Here is a 20,807-nt window from a genome sequence, read left to right on the forward strand (position 1 = left end):
TTCCAAAATAATTCTGATATGCACCTCCAGTTGAGAAGCCTCCACACTAAGAGACTCTTCAACTTGAATGTTAATTTCTCTAAACCTCACATTACTTTGCTTGGTGTGTGATGATCACTAAGGGTTAATTCAGTGAAGAGTTAAATACTTAACTTCCGAAGAAACGTATCTAATAGGAAATATCAACTCTGAGTTGAGTGGGCTGGGTACCAGTTTACAAAAAAACTTTTTATGATGGAAAGAACCCAATAACAAAAATGGAGGCCAACAGAAGACATACAGATGGCCAACAGGTACATGAAAAGATGTTCAAAGTCATTAATCATCAGGGAAATGCAAATCAAAACCACAATAAGGTATGACCTCACACCTGTTAGAAGAGCTATTATTAAAAAGGTAAGAAATAAGTGTTGGTGAGGTTGTGGAGCATACGAAACCCCTTGTGCACTACTGTGGGAATGTAAACTAGTGCAGACACTATGGAAAATAGTTTCCTCAAAAAACTAAAAATAGAACTCCCATACAATCTAGCAATTCTACTTGCAGATATTTACCCAAAGAAAACAAAAACATTAATTTGAAAAGATATATGCATACGCATGTTCACTGCAGCATTATTTACAATAGCCAAGACATGGAAACAACCTAAATGTCCATCAGTGGATGAATGGATAAGAAAATCTGGCATGGGGGCGCCTGGGTCGCACAGCGGTTAAGCGTCTGCCTTCGGCTCAGGGCGTGATCCCAGCGTTCTGGGATCGAGCCCCACATCAGGCTCCTCCGCTATGAGCCTGCTTCTTCCTCTCCCACTCCCCCTGCTTGTGTTCCCTCTTTCGCTGCCTGTCTCTCTGTCAAATAAATAAATAAAATCTTTAAAAAAAAAAAAAAAAGAAAATCTGGCATGAGTATATGTATATAAAATGGAATATTTTTCATTCATAAAAAAAAAGAGTGAAATCTTGCCATTTACAACTACACAGAGGGACCTTGAGGGCATTACAGTAAGTGAAATAAGTCAGAAAAAGATAACTACTATATGATCTCACTTATATGTGGAATCTATTTTTTTTTTTTTTTGAGAGAGAGGACGCATGCATGCATGCGTGGCGTGGGCGACACGGGTGTTGGGAAAAGGGAGAGGGAGAGAGACACTCTTAAGCAGGCTCCACGCCCAGTGCAGAGCCCAATGCAGGGCTTGATCTCATGACCCTGAGATCACGACGTGAGCCGAACCCAGAAGTCGGACACTCAACAGACTGAGCCACCCAGGCACCCCTATATGTGGAATTTATACAACAACAAAAAAAAACATCCAAGCTCATGGATATAGAGAACAGATCGGTGGTTGCCTGAGGTGAGGAGTGAGGAGTGGGTGAAATGGGTGAAAAAGGTCAGAAGGTATAATCTCCAGTTATAAAATGGATAAGCCATGGGAATATAATTAATGTATGGCATGGTGACCATAGCTAATAATACTGTATTACAGATTTGAAAGTAGGTAGGAGAATAAATCTTGAAAGTTCTCATCAGAAGAAAAAGGTTTTTGTAACTTTATGTAGTTATAGATGTTAACTGGACTTATTGTGGTGATCATTTTGCAATATATACAAATACTGAATCATCAAGTTGTACACCTGAAATTAATATGTCAATTATTCCTTAATTTAAAAAAAAGACAAAAAAAAAGTTTAATGGCCAGGTCTGGCTCATCTAAACACAATACAGTATTTGCTAGTAGGGCTGGAATCCAACAGTCTCAAATTAAAAAATATTCAATTAGTGTATTTTTCAGGCACACAAATTGTACTCTCCCAATGGACAATATTTCAAGTTGAAGACTGACTACCAAAAATCCAAGAACTGTCTTTTTATTTACTGCAGCTAGTAACAAGTTCACGTAAGGAAGTACCTTAATCCTCATTCTTCTTCTCACGGTTCAGACAACCTGTAGCTCTTAATCCTTTAAAAGGCTAAAGTCTGGGGGGGCCTGGGTGGCTCAGTCGTTAAGCATCTGCCTTCGGCTCAGGGCATGATCCCGGAGTCCTGGGATCGAGCCCCACATCAGGCTCCTCCGCTAGGAGCCTGCTTCTTCCTCTCCCACTCCCCCTGCTTGTGTTCCCTCTCTCGCTGGCTGTCTCTCTCTGTCAAATAAACAAAATCTTTAAAAAAAAAAAAAAGGCTAAAGTCTATACTCCTTAAGGATTAGCAAAAGGGAAAAAAACTTTCTGAACTAAAGCAGTCATGTTACATTCATTTCAATCCTTAGAAAAATAGTTCAGAAGGCCTGAAGATATACCAAAAAACCTGACTTTAATGGGAAACAGCTAAGAAAGAGCCATAGTTTTGTTTTGTTTTTTAAGATTTTATTTATTTATTTGAAAAAGAGAGCACCAGTCAGAAGAGAGGCAGAAGGAGAGGAAGAAGCAGACTTCCTGCTGAGCAGGGAACCTGATGTGGGGCTTGATCCCAGGACCTCGAGATCATGGCCTGAGCCAAAGGTAGATGCTTAACCGACTGAGACACTCAGGTGCCCCAAGAGCCATGGTTCTTCAACCAGAGATCAGCCCTGTACCAAAAGGAATCCAACAAACACTTCCAGACTAATCAATCAAACACTATAACTCCAAACCTCAATAGATCCAAATGCTATGAATCAATCTCTCTCTCCTCAAGCCTTCCTGGAAACCAGGAGTTAAAATATAAGCTATCATAAACTCATTCTTTTCCCAAACCTTTAGAATCTCTATAGATATCCTTTCATCTTAATTTCACAATGACCTTGTATCTCATAACTAACAACATTATAACATCAGCAACGGCTAACATTCACTGCATAGTTACAACATGGTAGTCACTGTGCTGGGTGCTTAATGTTCTTTATCTGATCTAATCCTCACAATAAGGTCAGTTCCACATTACAGATGAGAAAAGAAGCTCAAAAAATTTAAATATTTTAAATATCTCTACTGCTCTCAAAGTCCCAAACCCTTAGGTATTCCTTCCAATTTGATCCTCATTATTAAAAAAGGGAAGGTGCAGGATGTCTGTGGCTCAGTCTGTTAAGCATCTGCCTTTGGCTCAGGTCATGATCCCAAGGTCCTGGGATTGAGTCCCGCACTAGGCTCCTTGCTCACCAGGGAGCCTGCTTCTCCCTCTGCCTGCCACTCCCCCTGCTTCTGCGCTCTGACAAATAAACAAAATGTTTAAAAATAAACAAATAAAATAAAAGGTGAAGGTGCTCTATGACAGCAGATCTTAAACTTTGGTGTGTAACATGGTCAAAGAAAGAGCTACTGTTAGAACACAAATTGTTGGGCCTCAACCCCAGAGTTTATGTTTTGGGGGACTGAGATGGGTCCTGATATTTGAATTTCTTCTTCTTCTTCTTCTTTTTTTTTAAGATTTTATTTATTTATTTGACAGAGAGAGACAGCGAGAGGGGGAACGCAAGCAAGGGCAGTGTGAGAGGAAGAAGCAGGCTTCCCGCCGAGCAGGGAGCCCGATGCGGGGCTCCGTCCCAGGACTCGGGGATCATGACTTGAGCCAAAGGCAGACGCTTAACGGCTGAGCCACCCAGGCGCCCCTGATATTTGAATTTCTAGTCTACGGCCATACCACCCTGAATGCACCCCATCTCGTCTGAATTTCTAACAAGTTCCCAGATGCTGCTGCTGCTGGTACAGGGACTACTGCTTTATGAAAAGGTTAAAAGGAAGTAATCCCCTCTCACCTTAGCTATCATTTTCTCATGTGAAAACACTTCTCTACAGAGTACTTCTAACAAGAGAGACACTTAGAACTTAAAAAAACCTCCAGGGTCTGAAAGCTAAAAGACTTCTTTTTTCCCCCACTTCACAAAGGCCCCAATATCACCAATGACATTAAGATAGTAGAAATCCAAAAAAGGAAAATTAAGAACAGAATGACTGTAAAATTCTGCTCAAGGGCCTGTCACCATCCACATTTTACTTCTTCAGCCTGAAAGTGTTTCCTTTCGGTGTCCTAGGGCCAGAGACACGCCAAAAGAAAAAGGAGGTAGATTGTTTTGTAATACTAAAAAATCGAGGACAGGTTCTAAAAATATAATAGTATTTTGCCCTATAAACAGAAAACCTCAAAATGCTATAAATTCCTTTTGTCTGTCTCTCTTTTGTCACACTATCCTCCATCTCAAAGAGCTGTTCTTCTTACGCAAGACTGACCCAAACTTTATCCTTTCTCAGGTAGCTTAAACATTGATTACGTCAATGTCATCTAGGATGAATGACTTCAAGCATAGGATTTGTTAAAAATGTCTCCTCAGCCTGCCAGGGAAACTTCTTACTTAGGTGGGTGCTGTCAACCATGACTAAACTGTACCAAGAGAAATATATTTTAAAATATTAATATGGCTTGGCACCTTCCTGATGCTAATCCTTCCAGTTCCATCCCAATGGCACAACTGGGAAATTAACCGAAGAGAAAAAGCAATCTTCCCTCTGCTCTCGACTTTCAGACGCTCCTCCTCTACAGCTCTGCCATGCACAGACTCATTCTATACATATACATGGAGACGGAACATGCGCGCACACACACACAAATAACTCTCGGCAGGAACCAAAAATCAAAGCCTAACCCCATGGTTTTGAAGTGAGCAAGTCCAATTTCCTTCTTTGTAGCCCTTGACACATGCTGGCTGGGAGCCGTCTGGATTTTTTTCTGCCTTGTTCCTGCACCAGAAGGCTCTGCACTGCAGGTCAGGGGATGATAAGGAAATGAACAGTGTAATTTCCAAGGCCTCTGAACACGGCCCTGTCAGCAGCTCTGGAGGCGGGTTACTCAAGCATGGCTTGAAGAGTGAAAAACCACAGAGAGGAGGGCTCGGCCAGCCAGCAGTGGCAGGATCTCAGCTGTGTATGTTACTGCCACCTCCAGCCTGAAAGCCCAAGCCCTGCTGCCTCCCTGGATGAGCTCTGCTGGTAAAAGCTCTTATACCCAAATGGCAAAAATACAAGTTCGCACTGGGGGAGGAAGATTAAGAACTGGGACTTAGATTTTCCATGTACTCTTGTGTAGAAACAAAAAGCATTTAGTGCTCTTTCAGCATATATGAGATTGCACAGCCTGGCAAACCCACAATAACATCTATCCAACATACCAAACCCCATATCAGGGATATGGCCAGAAAGGAAACTCAATTTATATGAAATGTGAAATTCAACAGGCTACTTCAAGGTCTTTTAAAGCCAATTTTCAGTCTCTCCCCTTCTCCAAACCTCACTATAAATATCAGGAGCTTTAGAACCCATCACCAGCATGAAAATTTCCCAACCCAGGTTTGGATCTTCTTCTGACCACACACAGTGCTCAAAATCTTAGTCAACATGCTTATCTATTTATACTGGGCTTCCTATAAAGGTGGAATGTGGTTATATTTCAGCCCATTATTGCCTAGGGCAGACTGAGACATATTTTACATCATGTTTTTCTCTCTAATATTTATTGAATGCTTCCTAATGAATGCCACACATTGTTCAAAATGTTTTATATGCATTAACTAATTTAATGTTATAACAAGCCTACTAGGAACTATTGTTTTCCTTATTTTGCAGGTGAAAAAAACTGAGGTAGAGCAGTTAACTTCCTCAAGATCACTGGGTTAATAAGTGGCAAAGCTGGGGTACAAATCAGGTAGTCTGGCTCCAGAGTTTATACTCTTAACTGCTAAGTTATACGTAAAAGTTGATGTGAAATTTAAGTTTAGAAAGAAAGCTAGCGTTTTATGTCAGAAGTGGTTCCCAATTCTCAGATGAAAAAGAAAATTCACAATGGCTCTCAAATGTTAAAGTACATAGCGATTATCTGGAGAGACTTCTGGAAGAGTTTTGGGCCCCGACTCCTGTAACTTATTTAGAACTGGGTAAGGGTCAAGAATCTGCATTTTGACACTCGGGTGATGTGATACACATGGTTTTACGGGCCACACTTTTAGGGACTCTACTATAGATGGTCAACTGTAAGATCCAAAGAGCACGAAACTTCTCTGTTTTATTCACTAGTATATACCGAGCACCAAGCACAATACCTGGAATCTAAAATGCACTCAAATTGTCAACTATACCTCAATTAAATTTTTTAAATAAAAATAAATAAAATGCACTCAGTTAATGTACTGGATAAATGGCATTCAACAGTATATATCATGTCTTTATGAACCGTTAATATCCACAATACATTTAAAGTCTGCCTACTAGTGACATGTCCAAGAATGGAAATTTGAATGCAATATTCCAGAAAACACACACACACACACAAAACCAAGCTCAAAGTAGCAGTTTAAAAAGTAACTTTCCCTTTTTATATATAATAGGATAATAGGATAGGTTTAACACCAGCTGTAAATAGTTCTTTGCAAACACTGTCATCATACCAAAGAAACCTAAACTCAAGGATCCTTTGTTTACTAAGCATCTACAATGTTAAAAGCAGTAAGAAAAACAACGAAAACAGTTTCAAGAGTATCTGGGAATTCACATCCAGTGTTTCTAAGGTAGTTTTTAGAGTGGGAAAACAGAGAATCCCTCATAACAGCTGAAGACTTTTTAATAACCCCAGAGTAACAATATGCCATAAGAACCCGGTCACCAAAAAACTGGTTTCTAAGCCTGGCTTTGTTACCGACTACCGCGAGAGCCTAGGCAAGTCACATGACCTCCCTGGTCTTAGTTTCTTCTTCCATAAAATGAGGAGATTGGACAAGATAATTTTTCTGTGGGCCCTCCTTGAATTACAACACACAGATGGAAAACAGAGCTACTAAAGAAAAAATAAATTAAGCTCAGGCTCTGTTGCATCTCTGTCCCACAGAAATATCAACTTTTTTAATTTTTTCCATGTAGGAAAATGCTTGAGGGCATTTGGCTTCAGGAAGCATGGCTGACTGCTACGCCATCAATAGCTGAGAAAAAACAGCTAGTGAAGGAGGAAGGCTTTAAGAGAGAAAGCCTTGGATCAGAAGGAAAAAAAGAGACCCGACCTTGACTGGGCAATGAGGGATTGTAACACGAGAGAACTGAGCTGGGAGGCATAAACTAGGGCAGGAAAACAAAACCAAGGGCAAAGGAAGATGCTCTTAGAACACAGGATATGATAGCAAGCATGATGAGAAAGGGAAAGAGCAAAGAGCACACTTAATGGGTTTTTTTTTTGTATCCTAAACTAAGGGGGGAAGTGGTAATATACGCAGCAGTCTGAGAGTAGCAGAAGCTGAGACCCAAAACGGGGCGGGGGAGGGGGGAACAACTGTAGACTGTTTCTACCTTGCAAGATCAAAAACAGCAGCTAAAAAGGCCAGAGGAGCTTCTGGCTGCAAACCTCTAGATCCTTTAGCCAATAGAGCCTACTGGTTACTATACATGATTTGAAAAAATGAGTCTCACCTTAAATTCCTGGTTTAAGCACTGACTCTGACAGGAGTCTGTATTGCAGGACTCAGCACAGATACATCACTGCCTTCTGTGGTTTGTAAATTCTTTTTTTCTTGCCTGTCAGAATGGCAATGCAAGCACTAAACTCTAAGCTTGGAACATTCAGGCAGGCACCCTTTCTCCCCTTCCATCCCTAACTTAACAATCTATCAATCAAACCAAAGGCAAGGCAACAGGCAGGAGCCAAAAAGCTCTGTCTTGTTTATTCCTCACCATTCCCTCCCCCATCTCTTCAGCGGGCAGGAAGTATGAACAGGAGTGTTCAATAACAATTCAGGGCAGCAGCAGTTGCTAAGAGCCATTTCTGGTCTCTTAGAACTCTGGGAAACAGCACAGTGAGCCCTTCCAGAGAAAGGTGTGGTGGAGCCTAAGTAGGATCCCATGAAGGGAAATTCACATCCTTGGCTGATAGGAAATTCCCTGAGCCACGGCCTAAGATACCTACCTAGATGAGAAGGTCCTGAGGTAAATAATTTGAATACTCAAATATCCCTTATTAGCTAGTGGTAGACATGTGACAATTCCAACCTACACCCCAAACTCTATTTGTCTTCTCCCCTATTTCCAAGGTGGTGGTGAGGGGGTAGGCAGACATGGTTTGGGGGAGATATCAGTCAAGACATTTCCCAAATTTTATGAGTTTTCTTTCTTCCTGAGAGCTGCCAGCTCAAAGTATATAATTCCCAGATTATATCAAAACATCTGTTTTGCTCTTTTAGTTCTATTGGTTCATATAGTCCCCACATAGAAGGAACATTCCAAACCAATTGAGGCATAGGCAAGCCCATTATCTCAGAGAGAAAATCTTAAAAGTTTTCAAAGCCTTAATGTATAAGCTATAGTAGTAATCATCACTGAGCCCCTATTATGCCCTAAACCCTGGAGTCCTTGTTTCCCAAAAGTTGATCTGCTCTAAGATTCCTAGCCTTCTTTTCCCTTAAGTCTTCCCCTCCTCCCATTCCAGAAACATTCTCTCCCTGCACAGTGTTTTCATCTCCTAGCAACTTCCAAACATTTATTTAAATAATTATTTCAATGAACAAAGGCTTTATGGAAAGGAACCCCAGAACCAGACTGTTCAAAAGGGTTGAGGGAACAGGGAAAGGAATTGAGAAACCAGGTTTTGGCTTATAGTAACATCAAGCTGCACAGCAACTTTCTGCTTCTAAAAGTACTTCCCAGCAATTTTATCTTTCTTCCAAAAACTGAAGTGGTCTCTCTCCCTTTTCTCTCTCATTCCATTGCCCCACTGTCAGTCTCCTTGGGAGACAAGGCTTATATACCACAGGTACATTATGAAAGGGCAAACCACCCTGGCACCAAGGTGTTTTCTTAGCTGAATATGCCGTACCTTTCAGCCGAATTATAATCTGAAGGGCAGCCACCCAACTGGTCGCTGGACCTCCAAGAGAAAACAGGTTCCACTTGCTACTCTGTTGGAGACTATCATGGACATTTAGACTTAAATCCAACAGGAAGCTCAGCATCATTAATCCTTTCACCTGCGGATGACTACTGGGCCTACAAGATTGCAACATGAGTCAAGAGTTCTAAACAGAAAGGAAAATGAAGTCCACTCTCAGAAGTGGCCACTTTTCGGAGTGCCTGGGTGGCTCAGTCGGTTGAGCGTCTGCCTTTGGCTCAGGTCATGATTCCAGGATCCTGGGATAGAGCCCCGAATTAGGCTCCCTGCGCCATGGGGAGCCTGCTTCTCCCTCTCCCTCTGCCTGCTGCTCCCCCTACTTGTGCATGCATGTGTGCTCTTTCTCGGTCAAATAAATAAATAAATCTTAAAAAAAAAAAGAAAAGAAAAAGTGGCCACTTTTCAGCACAGGAAGAACAATAATTATGAACATGGATATATGGCAAGAGTTTATCGCAGCCAGATGTAGGGAACAGTCTAATGGGCCTGGAACAGAAGCAAGAACTCCTGGTACTCCTAGGCCTCTTTAAAACAGTATTATCCATCTGCACCCCAGAGAAAATGGTAAATCACAGCCAGCACAGGACGAGCCATGCCAGTAGCCAGCTGGAACTTGACGCTGCTGAGGTGGACTATAGCATCTGTCACCTAAACATAGGCAGCTTCTCTCTGGCAGCTGCCTCTGGTGAAAGGGAATGAACCATTGTGTTATTAGTGGAAGAAAATTCACAGCCCTGTTACCAGGGAAGCCCAGATGTTGCTAAGAGCTACAGATGTGCCGGAGGCAAAGACCAAAATACCTACAGCAAAGAAAGCACAAGCTACCACTGGAATCCAGGCACGGAGAGGGCACCACCACACAAACATACACATGCAGCCTCTATTTATTAAACTTACATATGGAAATAGGTATTCCCTGTTGCAGCTGATGTAATTACAGAGAAACCAATTCATACTGCATCTGCTGGGATCAGCTGAAAACACAGGGTGAGCAAAACACAGAGCGGAAAAATCAAGAGCCGATGAAGAGCTCATCATCAGGCCGGCCGCTTTGCAGGAAACTGTAAGCTGCTGAAGTTTAAGGCAGCCTGAGCTGACCCTACACTCACACCTACTCTGCTCCAGCCCTGCAAGCTCTATTTCCTGAGACATGAACTAAGATCATCTTCCCAGAGGAGGAGAGCCCCTCCTGGGGCTGCAAGCACCTGTCCTTCCAACTCAAGCAGAAGGTAAGGTATCATTACACTGTTTGGCAGCTATTAAACCACCAGGACACTTTGATTACCAATAGTTGAGGGAGATACTTGGCCACGAACTATACTTTTGGTGGCCAAAGAATCTCTTTTAAGGCCAAACATGCAGAGCCACAATGCTAACTCATAAGGCCTGATTAAGTACCTCTTAGTACAGTCAGTACCTCCTGCTCCCTTATTTACCTGCCCCTTTGCTCATTGGTAGCCACCAATAGAACACGTGGTAGATATCATACCATGAACTTATTTAAACTTTTCTCTTCCAAAAACACAACAGCACCATTTATTCCATTAAGAACAGCACTCAACCGAAAGCCTATCATCAACTTACTAAGTTTATCAATGACTCTGAGGATGAAATACCAGCAAGCTGGGGACCACATAAAGGTTGATGCCAGTCTCCAGCAACAAGTATCTGAGGGTGGGACAAGGACAAGGTGATGGGTTCTCAACTTGACTTAGAGAAAATTCATTCTACCAAGTAGCTGCCCCCAACAATAGATATTCTCAAAATGCCCAGGCCTGCTGTTAATGAATCCGTAGAGAATCCCCTAATTTGGAACAAAACCACATTATCATTACCAGCTGCTCTGACCTTGTAATTGGTCATTACCCACAAACTAATGAGCCTCCCACAGAGTGCACAAAGCATTTGGTGGTTAGTCCAGGGCAGTTCTGACTGGCAGTAGGCAGCCAGATCTGGCCACCTCTTACCTTTTCAGACTTGACTTTCTTTAGCGGGCGACACTCATTCTCCCCTTCCTCTGGCTCCGGTTTAGCTCCCAAAGGATTGAGCGCTGCCCCAGGCTCAATAGCTATACTCCCAAGTGGCTCCACAGTTCCTGTATCCACCCCTGCACTTCCATCATACTGACCACCCCGTCCTCCCAAGGGAACTGGCTGGAGGACCCCAGGATCCTTTTCTGAACAAGTCCCCAATCCTTCGCTTCTCTCCTTCTTGCTCTTAGATGAGCTGTTCTCCTTCTCCTTTTTAGAGCCGGCTACACTGCGGGATGCCTTAGCGGCCTTCTCTGAGCCCTTGGGAGCAATAGCAGCAACCAGGCTTCCTGCATTGGCACCATCTCCTGAGCGTCCCTGCACCTCTTTCTTGCTAGCTGCCCCCTCACTTGGAGTGAACAGGGAAGTCCCTGGAGTGGGTTTGCTAGTGTCTTTGCCACTCTTATTCCTTTTGGATTTTGATTTGCCTTCCTTCCCTTGAGGACCTGGCACTGGGGTCACAAACTTGATGTTGTCTGGTAGTGTGGCCACAGCATTGGGAGCCGGTATCCCCACCTCCTTTGAGCCTGACATTTCCAGTTTCTGCTGGTCCTTTTCCAGATCGGCGTCCAGGTCAATGATGAGATTCCCTACTCCAATGTCCCATTCATCCCCACTGTCGTATGTCTCAACCGGGTTTGCATCCACTCCTTTCCCTCCGGAGGCTCCACTGCTCAAGGACATCTTAGAGTCAACGTCCCACCTCAAGATTCAAGGCTCTTCCTTGCCCCCAGCTTTCCTATTTTCAGCTTCAGCTATGTTCTCAGACCTGCCACATTGGTCAGTACATGCCCAGTGGACAACATCATTGCTGGAAAAAGAAAATTTAAAGAGCTGTTAAAGGAAACAATACAGGCAAGGAGACAGCCTGAAATAAACTCCCACACAAAACAGACTGTTCCTAGGGGGCTATCACATCACAATGGACAAGACAAACAGGTTCAATTGTATTTCTAACCAAGTCACATTGGACCAGGGAAAACTTAATTCCCTTTCCATCTCCCCAGGGGAGAGTACAGTATTTCCAAATTCCCTTTCCATCTCCCCAGGGGAGAGTACAGTATTTCCAAATTCTGTGTAAGTCTTAACTAGGAATCCTCTAGAGTTAGTTTCCCATTCCCAAGAGACTTATTTCTACTACCACTGCCAGCTGGCAATCTTCCCTCAATCAATACATGCCCTGGCACATAACAGATTCAAGCTCTAGCACAACTTTACTCATACCCCCTTTCTCCTTGCTTCTTCTTGAATTATCAGAGACTCAGAACATGGACTTGCAAAGGCTGTGAGAGCCCTCTATGAACAGGGCCTGTCCCTACTAAAAATAATATGGATTCCTTGTCATTCTGTTTTTTTGGGGAAAAAATCTTACTATGGATAAGAGTGAAAGAGAAAAAGCAAGCAGAACTAGGAAAAATATAACATTAGGATAGAGGACAAATATTGCAACTAAAGGAGACAATCCTTAGAGAGGACTCAACCAATCAGCTTAATTTCAGATAAACAAACTTTATTCAACTTCAGGTTTCAAATTATGTCCAAATAGCATAATTCAGTGTAGCCTTTCCCACGTCCCACTAAAATATCTATGAAGACACACACACACACACGAAAAAATTTTACCCTGACTGAACACCACTAAAACCCTTAACAGCAGAGTGTGAAATAATTCTTCACATTTTTATATAGATTGGCGGCATGCTATTGATAAATACCAAGGCCTCACCACATGAAACAGGCTGGCTAAAAAAGTGGGGGAGGGAGGGAGACAATTTATAACTCTCCGGTCTCCCGGCTCATGAGACTTCGGGAGTGTACCATCTAGAAAACCTGACAGCCAACAAATACCATCCAGGTATTACTTTATGACAAAGCGAAAGAATTCTGTTCTTGCTCACTCCCCTGTCCACCATCTTTCTATATCCATTTAGAAAAGAATGCTCATAAAATAACAGAGCAAAGAGCAAACCAGTAGTGGCACAATTAACCCTACAAAGTGGATTTCCAATTATAAATGCTACAGATAGGACAGAGACAAGACAAATTGTACTTTTTCACCTACTCTCTCAAGACAGTATCAAAGAACGAGGGTGCAGTTACAAGAGAAAACATCACCCCAAGACAGCAGAGCTGTACCAAGTAAAATGCCTGCTAGTAACTGGGACTTAAGAGAGAAAGGTGTGCATATTAATTTGCCATTTAACTGAAGATCTGAGAAGAAAATACATCCTTTACACAAGTAGAGAGCTTAGTACCATTAGGAACAACTACTGCTGGCATTGAGTCTACAGAGATCTTACTTTATAAAAGGAAGAACAAATTGGGGGGAAGGGGGGACATGAAGTGGGAACTATGGAAAAATGCCACCCACAAGGTAAAGGAAACATTACCCCTGAAGTCAGAGAAATGATACCCCTGAAAATATCTAGAATTTTATTTTATTTTTTAAAGATTTATTTTATTTATTTGAGAGAGACAGAGAGCATGAGTGGGGGCGGGGCTAGAGGGAGAAGCAGACTCCCTGCTAAGCAGGGAACCTGACACAGAGCTCAATCCCAGGATTCTGGGATCATGACCTGAGCTGAAGGCAGACACTTAACCGACTGAGCTACCCAGGCGCCCCAAATATCTAGAATTTTAAAGAAACTTTTTATTAAAATGTTTGGAATTCTCAATACCACCGAAGAAGACTTGGCCCCCAGTAAATACTAGTATAGCACATTTTCATTCATTCAAAAAAAAAATTTGTATTTATTACCTACTATGTGCTAGGCTCTAAACCTAGGTGCTGGGAATACAGCAGTAAATAAGGCAGTGGAAATGGTACTGAAAATAATTCCATTATGAGGGACAGCAACCATTTCTAGAAAAGGGAACGCCAGCTGAATCTGTACTATAGTGCATCATTAAAGCATAGTTCTCTCCAACATCATAATTTATTACCTCTGCAATCTTTGCAACTGTGGCTAGGCATAGAATATCACAAATTCACATTCACCTAAGACTCACCCACTTTTCTCCCAAGCCGCACTATCATCAGTATGTAATTCAACCATTAAAACAACCCTATGTTTGTTTAACCTTGGAAAAACAACTTTTCAAAAGACCTTCCTCTAAAAAACAGAACAAACACAACCTTCCTCAAAAAAGAGGACTGTGATGGAAGAGAGACTCTGGAGGAAAGAATATAAGGTACATAAAAATGATAGTGCTCAGAGAGCTTATGACAGTTCTCACTTTACTATACTGGCTGACCTGTCATATGGAGCAGGATAAATGAAGTATGCCAGCAAGGAAGAGATAGCATTAAGAAGAAAACAGGCAGAAATGAAAGGATATGAACTTAGACAAAAGGAAAAGAGGATATGACATTTTTTAAAAAGGAAGAAGCAAGGAAACAAAAAACGCACTACCTATTAAAATTCACACAGAAATCAAAAAAGCACAGAACTGAAATTGTGGGAAATGATTCAATAAACTACAAGAAAACTTGAGATATTTTTCTAAAAACATGATCAAAAAGGACAGCAAAAAGAAAATGAGAGAAACTGAGAGAGATACACCATTTAATAGCACTGAAAAGAAAACTGAGGAGACTAGAACAAGTGGGAGGAAAGCAACCCATTAAGACATAATAAATGAATAATATCTAGAGCTGAAAAAGATCCTGCATGCAGATTAAAAAGGTTTACTACTCTTTCAGCAAAGTCTATTTAAAAAGCCAACTTGCACACATTCTGGCAAAATTCTCCAATTATAAGGACAAAAACTGGGCAAACCTCAGACTGCTCTGCAATATTAAATGTTTAAAAAGAATGAAAAATCTACAGAATTTTGAAGAAAAAAGGTTGTTAGTCAAGTCTTACATAGAGTCAAGTTTTCTGTCATGTATAAAAGTAATAGGGGCACCTGGGTGGCTCAGTCAGTTGGATGTCCAATTCTTGGTTTTGGCTCAGGTCATGACCTCAGGGTCCTGGAATGGAGCCTATGTCAGGCACTCAGTACAGAGTCTGCTTGTCCCTCTCCCTCTGCTCCTTCCCCAGCCCCCTGCTCTCGTGCGTGCTCTTTCTCTCTCTTAAATAAATAGTCTATTAAAAAAAGGTAATAGATTTTCAAAGAACACGTAGTATATATCTGTCTTGTTAAAAACTATCTGAAGCCCTAAAATCAGTTCAGTAGCATAAATGTGAATAAACATTTATAAACACAAATACCAACTGATTTTGTAATCTGAAAAGTAAACTGGATGCAGATATTAAAAATTATTCCTAAAAGAGATCTGAGGTAAAATCAATGCCTATGATAATGTAGAACTCAAAGTTCAGCCTTAACACTAGTAAGGAAAGACACTTCCTCAAATTCCTCTTGTCCCAATTCTGTATGTCCTGGCAAATTGTTTTGTTTTTTTCTAGTAAACAAGATATATTGCCATTATTTTTATTTTTTAATATGATTCTTCTCAAAGGGGAGCTGGAGATGAAAATTTGAACATCTGGTGGTCTGTGCTCATTTCCAGGTTCTACATTTTTTTTTTAAAGATTTTATCTATTCATTTGGCAGAGAGAGAGAGACAGCCAGCAAGAGAGGGAACACAAGCAGGGGGAGTGGGAGAGGAAGAAGCAGGCTCATAGCAGAGGAGCCTGATGTGGGGCTCGATCCCATAACGCCAGGATCACGCCCTGAGCCGAAGGCAGACGCTCTCCAGGTTCTACATTTTAAGTGATACTCATTAAATAGAAGGATATCCAGAATGGTACACTGAAAGATCAAAAAGCCATTTTTCATTAAGAGCAAAGGTCTTACAAATTGGTATTCCTTAGTCTGGAAAGGAGAATACTGAAGGGAGACAGGCTGGTGAGCTTCAAATATCTGATGGTTGAAATGTGGAAGAGAGAAACTTATCCTGTGATCCTGAGGGTAGAAACAGGACCAGTGAGAAGAAGTTATAGAAGACAGATGTTTTAACTCAGGAAGAAATTCAATAACCTGAGATTTACAACAATGGCCCACGATGCTTAATGAAGCCATATCTTTATCACTGAAAGTACTGAGTAGAAAAAGCATAATCATCTGTCAAACAAATTACATAAAGAATTCCTCTATGTGTGGTAGGGGGTAGTCTGGACATGCCTAGGGCCTTTTTCAAATCTATAATGCTATTAATGTAGCTACCAAAAAGTGCTTTCCTTCCTAGAAAACTACCCAGAATTTCTGGACCAGGATGCAAACAAAGAAAACATATCCTGAGGACTGATCTTTAGTAGTCCCAATGTTCTTTAGAGAGTCACTGTCCTATTTCTGAGAGTATTAAGAGTTTTCATAAGTACTACTTTTAACCAGGTGACTTCTTAGAAATCCAGTTTTCCAAACCCTGCAGGCTTCACAGTAACTTTGGTGGTACATTTCCAAAGATAAACTGTAAAATTGCCAAGGATTCTTTAATCAGCCTGACTGCAGCAGCCAAACCACTTCCCATCTGCTCCCTACAGCATCCCTGGCTTTAGACTGCTAATAATCAATTCTCTGACAGGTCATTGCAGAGATGTTTAACCCCAGGAGGTAGGGCAACTAACATGCTTGCTGGAAATGAAAAGCACTGACCTCTTGCTTCCATGGCAGAGAAAGTGCAGAATCAGAAGAACCAATACTTTAGAGAGACCACAAGATACTTTCAACTTGTAAGAGCAACTGTATATATTTTCCCCTCTCTTCTCTCCTTCTAATTGTACTACACTTTCTTATTTAGGACCACAATTCACCAGCCTCTGGAATTACTTATCAGTACCATTTATTCTTTGTTCTTGCACCTGATCACCAACAACTCCTCTCTGCATGAATATAGCTAAGGGACCAAGATAGGCCATGACAATCACCCCTATATCCTGTACCTATAACAACAAAAGTTCAAATCTCTGGAACCCAATTCCATCTCTCAGATTTCCAGCCCGCAGACTGGTTTGTAATCACATATTTTGGGTCGTTATTTACTTTTTTAAGGCACATGTCATAGATCACACTACTTTCCTACCTCAGGAATGAACAAGGACTTCAAGATGGCTAAGAATGAGAAAGAGTCTGCATGTGAGGTCTCCTCCCTGCCCAGAGGACATAAGCAGCAACTGACCCTACATCATGATGTTCAAACATAGTAAGGACACTACTTCTCCCTAGAGGACTATAAAGAGAGAGTATCTCTTTAACTGACAATTACCCACAGATAATCTGGTCTAAGTAGCAAATAGTCCAATGCCGTTCTACTGTAAATTTATCTGTCCACGCCTCTTCTTCCGGGTTTTGGATCAATCTTCTTATAGGCTTTGGCCTGAGTGAATGACAGCCGTATATGAGTGTGCATCATCTGCTCGGGACCATACAGGTCATACACATTTAAATGTGAGGGTGATCTGTCTGGCTAGGTATTTCCCTCCAAAAGCTGTATGGTAAAACAAAACAAAACAAAATAAAACAACACACACACACACAAAAAAACTGCTATACTCAATTTTAAGATAGCATGGTGTAGAAAAAAGAGCACTGAACTCAGAATCAAGATACGATTTCTGGGGCACCTGGCTGGCTCAACTGGAAGAACATGCAACTCTTAATCTTGGGGTTGTGAGTTCGAGCCTCACGTCACATAGAGATTACTCTAAAAAAATAAACTTAAAAAAAGAGTGATTTCTGGGGGTACCTGGTTGGCTTAGTCAGTAGAGCATGCAACTTTTTTTCTTTTTTTTAAGATTTATATATTTATCTGAGTGTGTGTGTGGCGGCAGGTGGGGGGGCGCGGGGGCATGGGGGAGATCTTAAGCAGACTGCACATTGAGCGTGGAGCCTAACTTCGGGCTCAATCTCGTAACCCTGACATCGTGACCTGAGCTGAAACCAAGAGTCAGATGCTTAACTAACTGTGCCACCAAGCACCCTATTATTTTTTTTTTTAAGATTTATTTACTGGGGAACCTGGGTGGCTCAGCTGGTTGAACACAGGACTCTTGATTTTGGCACAGGTCATGTGATCTCATGGGTTGTGAGACTGAGCCCCCAGTTGGCTCCATGCTAGACAGGGTGTCTGCTTGAGATTCTCTCTCCCTCTGCTGAGTAAGGTGAGAGAAAGGAGAGGGAAAGCAAGCGAGAATCTCAAGCAGACTCCCCGCTGAGCACAGAGCCAGATGTGGGGCTTGACCTCACGACCCTGAGATCATGACCTCAGCCCACATCAATAGCTGGAAGCTTAACTGACTGTGCTGCCCAGGTGCCCCCTAAAACATGCTACTCTTGATCTCAGGGTGAGTTCAGGCCCCGTGTTGAGTGTCGAGTTTATTTAAAGAAAAAAAAGAGAAAGAGAGATGTGATTTCTGGACTCAAATTTCCACTGACGCTAGCCAAGCTGCTTCATTAAATATTTTCATTTATAAAATGGAGGGAGAGGAACCTCAGTGGCTCAGTCAGTTAAGTGTCTGCCTTTGGCTTGGGTCATGATCCCAGGGTCCTGGGATCAAGCCCCATGTCAGGCTCCCTGCTCAGTGGAGAGCCTGCTTCTCCCTCTCCCTCTGTCCCTGCCCTGCATGTGTGCTCTGTCAGATAAATAAAATTAAAATTAAAAATAAAATAAAATAAAATGGAGGGAGCATCCATCATGGTTCTAAGTGTATTATGAGCATACAGATTTGAAAAACGTAAGACAACTCAAAAATATAAAATGACTCAAATAATCTTATACTGTTCTAGTGTCTGAACTTAAAGAGGATTGTTTCACACTTAGACCTTATACAGAGTATCAAGGTATTTACAAAAATAAAGGAAAAATGTTTGAAAATTTTCTACAAATTAAATTACAGGTAGTACTGATATCAACCTAAGTTCTATGAAAGAAAAATGGCAATCCATTTTTCTTCCATGAACTCAGCAGTCTGAGTTTTCTCTTTAGGGTACTCCTTATCTTCAGGTGTTGCTCAAAACCCTACACTACAGGGACATACAGACTCTGTCTTCCTTCAAAAATCCCTCAGGGCCAACGTACCCATCTCAAAGCTCACGGTTTCAACATCTGGACTCTCTTTTTATCACCTGTTCCAATCCACTAGGGTGTTGACCCCACTGATAGGACAGGACTTCCAATCCAAACTGTATGAGAATCGTGGGTTTGATGCCTCTGGGAAAGGTCAAGAAAACCAATGGGATACAACAAAGCTGCTACAAGAAAACCATATTATACCATCTTTCCTAAATTCCAGAGGCTACCCTGAAATCAGTTTGTGCTTAGCCAGCCTCTGGTGAGGCAAGTACAACATGTAAACTACCTTCAGTGACTCTGAGCTTACCCAGCTGGAAGAACAGGCATCTCCTTCTCCACCTGCCACACTTCATGGGAGCTCACTAATAAACTGAATTTCCACCTAGGGCTCTAACGAGAAACAATCAGCTTTCCCTTGGGTCTCTCCCTTAATTTATTACATTAATTACTGTAACAAAGGAACTGTGTCATCTCCTCAAGTACCATAGCTCTCAGCTTATATCTCCAATGAGGGATCAGATAGAGAAGAGACTAACAGTGCCAATTCGAGAAGACGGATCCAATTCAACAGGGCTCATCTGACCATGTGTCACCTAAGGACAGAAGAGTAAAACGTATAGTATCTCTCAGTCCCTGAGTGTTTTTATGCTGCATCTCATGAATAGTTTTATGGTCCTCACAGGCTGTTATTCTCAGACAAAGATTACGAGGCTTGACCTGTTTCATTTCAAAGAAGCAACTGACACTTCCACCAGGACATAGCTATTCAACAGGGCTCAGGCTCAGCGCCTTCGTGTTTGCTGATACTGCTCTGTGCCAGCATACATATCGCAATAGGCTAAACAGCATACTGAATATGTAAATAATTCAGTCCCAGCTCTACAGAGATTCATTTGGTGGAACTATCCACAGAGAAAACCCTTACCGAGACCTATATGTAAGTAGGCCAAGAAGCAGAAGGCAAAGATCATCTAAATAATAAAGCTCCACCATCCCCCTTTCCCCTAATAATCGGAGGACTATATAGCCTTTATAATTTAGTTCTAATCCCCAGAAGTAAACTTTCTGTGCTAAAGAGAAAGAGGTGGTCAAATTCTCAGGAAAAAAGTGAATAGTGGAGATGGCTAGGAATCAGACCTAAGAAATCAGCCCTCCACACAGAACTGCTGTGTGAAAGCTTTTCTCCGTGTCAACCTTCTCATCTCTAAAAGGGGGGTGATAATGTGGGACAAGTTTATGGGCATGAGTGAAAGGAAGTAACCCAAGCATTTTTCAGGAAATCCAAGGAATTACCTTCGCTTTCTATAGACCTCACCTCCCTTCCTCAATCAATCGTACACAAGAGCTACTATGCTCTACTAACTCTGAAGAGCAAAGAAAAATTCTATCAAAAGTTACTATCTACACTAGCCATTAAAAAATGGTGGAATCCACATATACACGTGTGAGGCTATCTAAGCCAGGTCTACCCTGCTTCTCCAGCCCTATTTCAGGGCCACACTGTCCTCTGCCTCATGACTTTTAACTGAAAGGCATTCCCTGTGCACATCCTACCTCCCAATATGTGTGATGACTTGATTAATATTGGTATCATCCACTCGACTGCAAGCACCCTGAGGACAGGGGCTGTCTCCTTTGCTCACCACTATATCCTAATAGTGTTTGGTTTACAGTCAGCCCTCAATAGATATTTTGGTCAATAAATGAGGGAGGGACGGATGCCTGGGAGGCGCAGCTGGTTGGGCATCTGACTCTTGATTCCAGCTTGAGTCATGATCTCAGGGTCACGGGATAGAGCCCCACACTGGGCTCCGTGCTCAGCACAGCGTCTGCTTGAGATTCTCTCTCCTTCTCCTTCTGCCCCTCCCGCT

The 20,807-nt window shown here is 41.9% G+C and overlaps 1 protein-coding gene across 8 annotated transcripts in view; it reads right to left on the minus strand.

The window, feature by feature from the left end:
• The window catches only part of ZNF609 (zinc finger protein 609), a 258,912-nt gene that overhangs the window by 219,786 nt on the left and 18,319 nt on the right, over positions 1 to 20,807 (minus strand). For 7 of the 8 annotated variants that reach the window (XR_005838159.1, XR_005838158.1, XM_040643118.1 and 4 more), the window contains exon 2: positions 10,857 to 11,730. Coding sequence is in view for 6 of the 8 variants with exons in the window: in XM_040643118.1 (XP_040499052.1) it covers positions 10,857 to 11,603 (747 nt within the window). In the remaining 2 variants the exon portion in view is untranslated. The remainder of the gene's footprint in view (positions 1 to 10,856; positions 11,731 to 20,807) is intronic. The other variant, XM_040643119.1, reaches the window with a different exon arrangement.

The sequence above is a fragment of the Ursus maritimus genome, unplaced genomic scaffold (genome assembly GCF_017311325.1).
Source record: "Ursus maritimus isolate PB19 unplaced genomic scaffold, ASM1731132v1 scaffold_27, whole genome shotgun sequence".
NCBI lineage: Eukaryota > Metazoa > Chordata > Mammalia > Carnivora > Ursidae > Ursus > Ursus maritimus.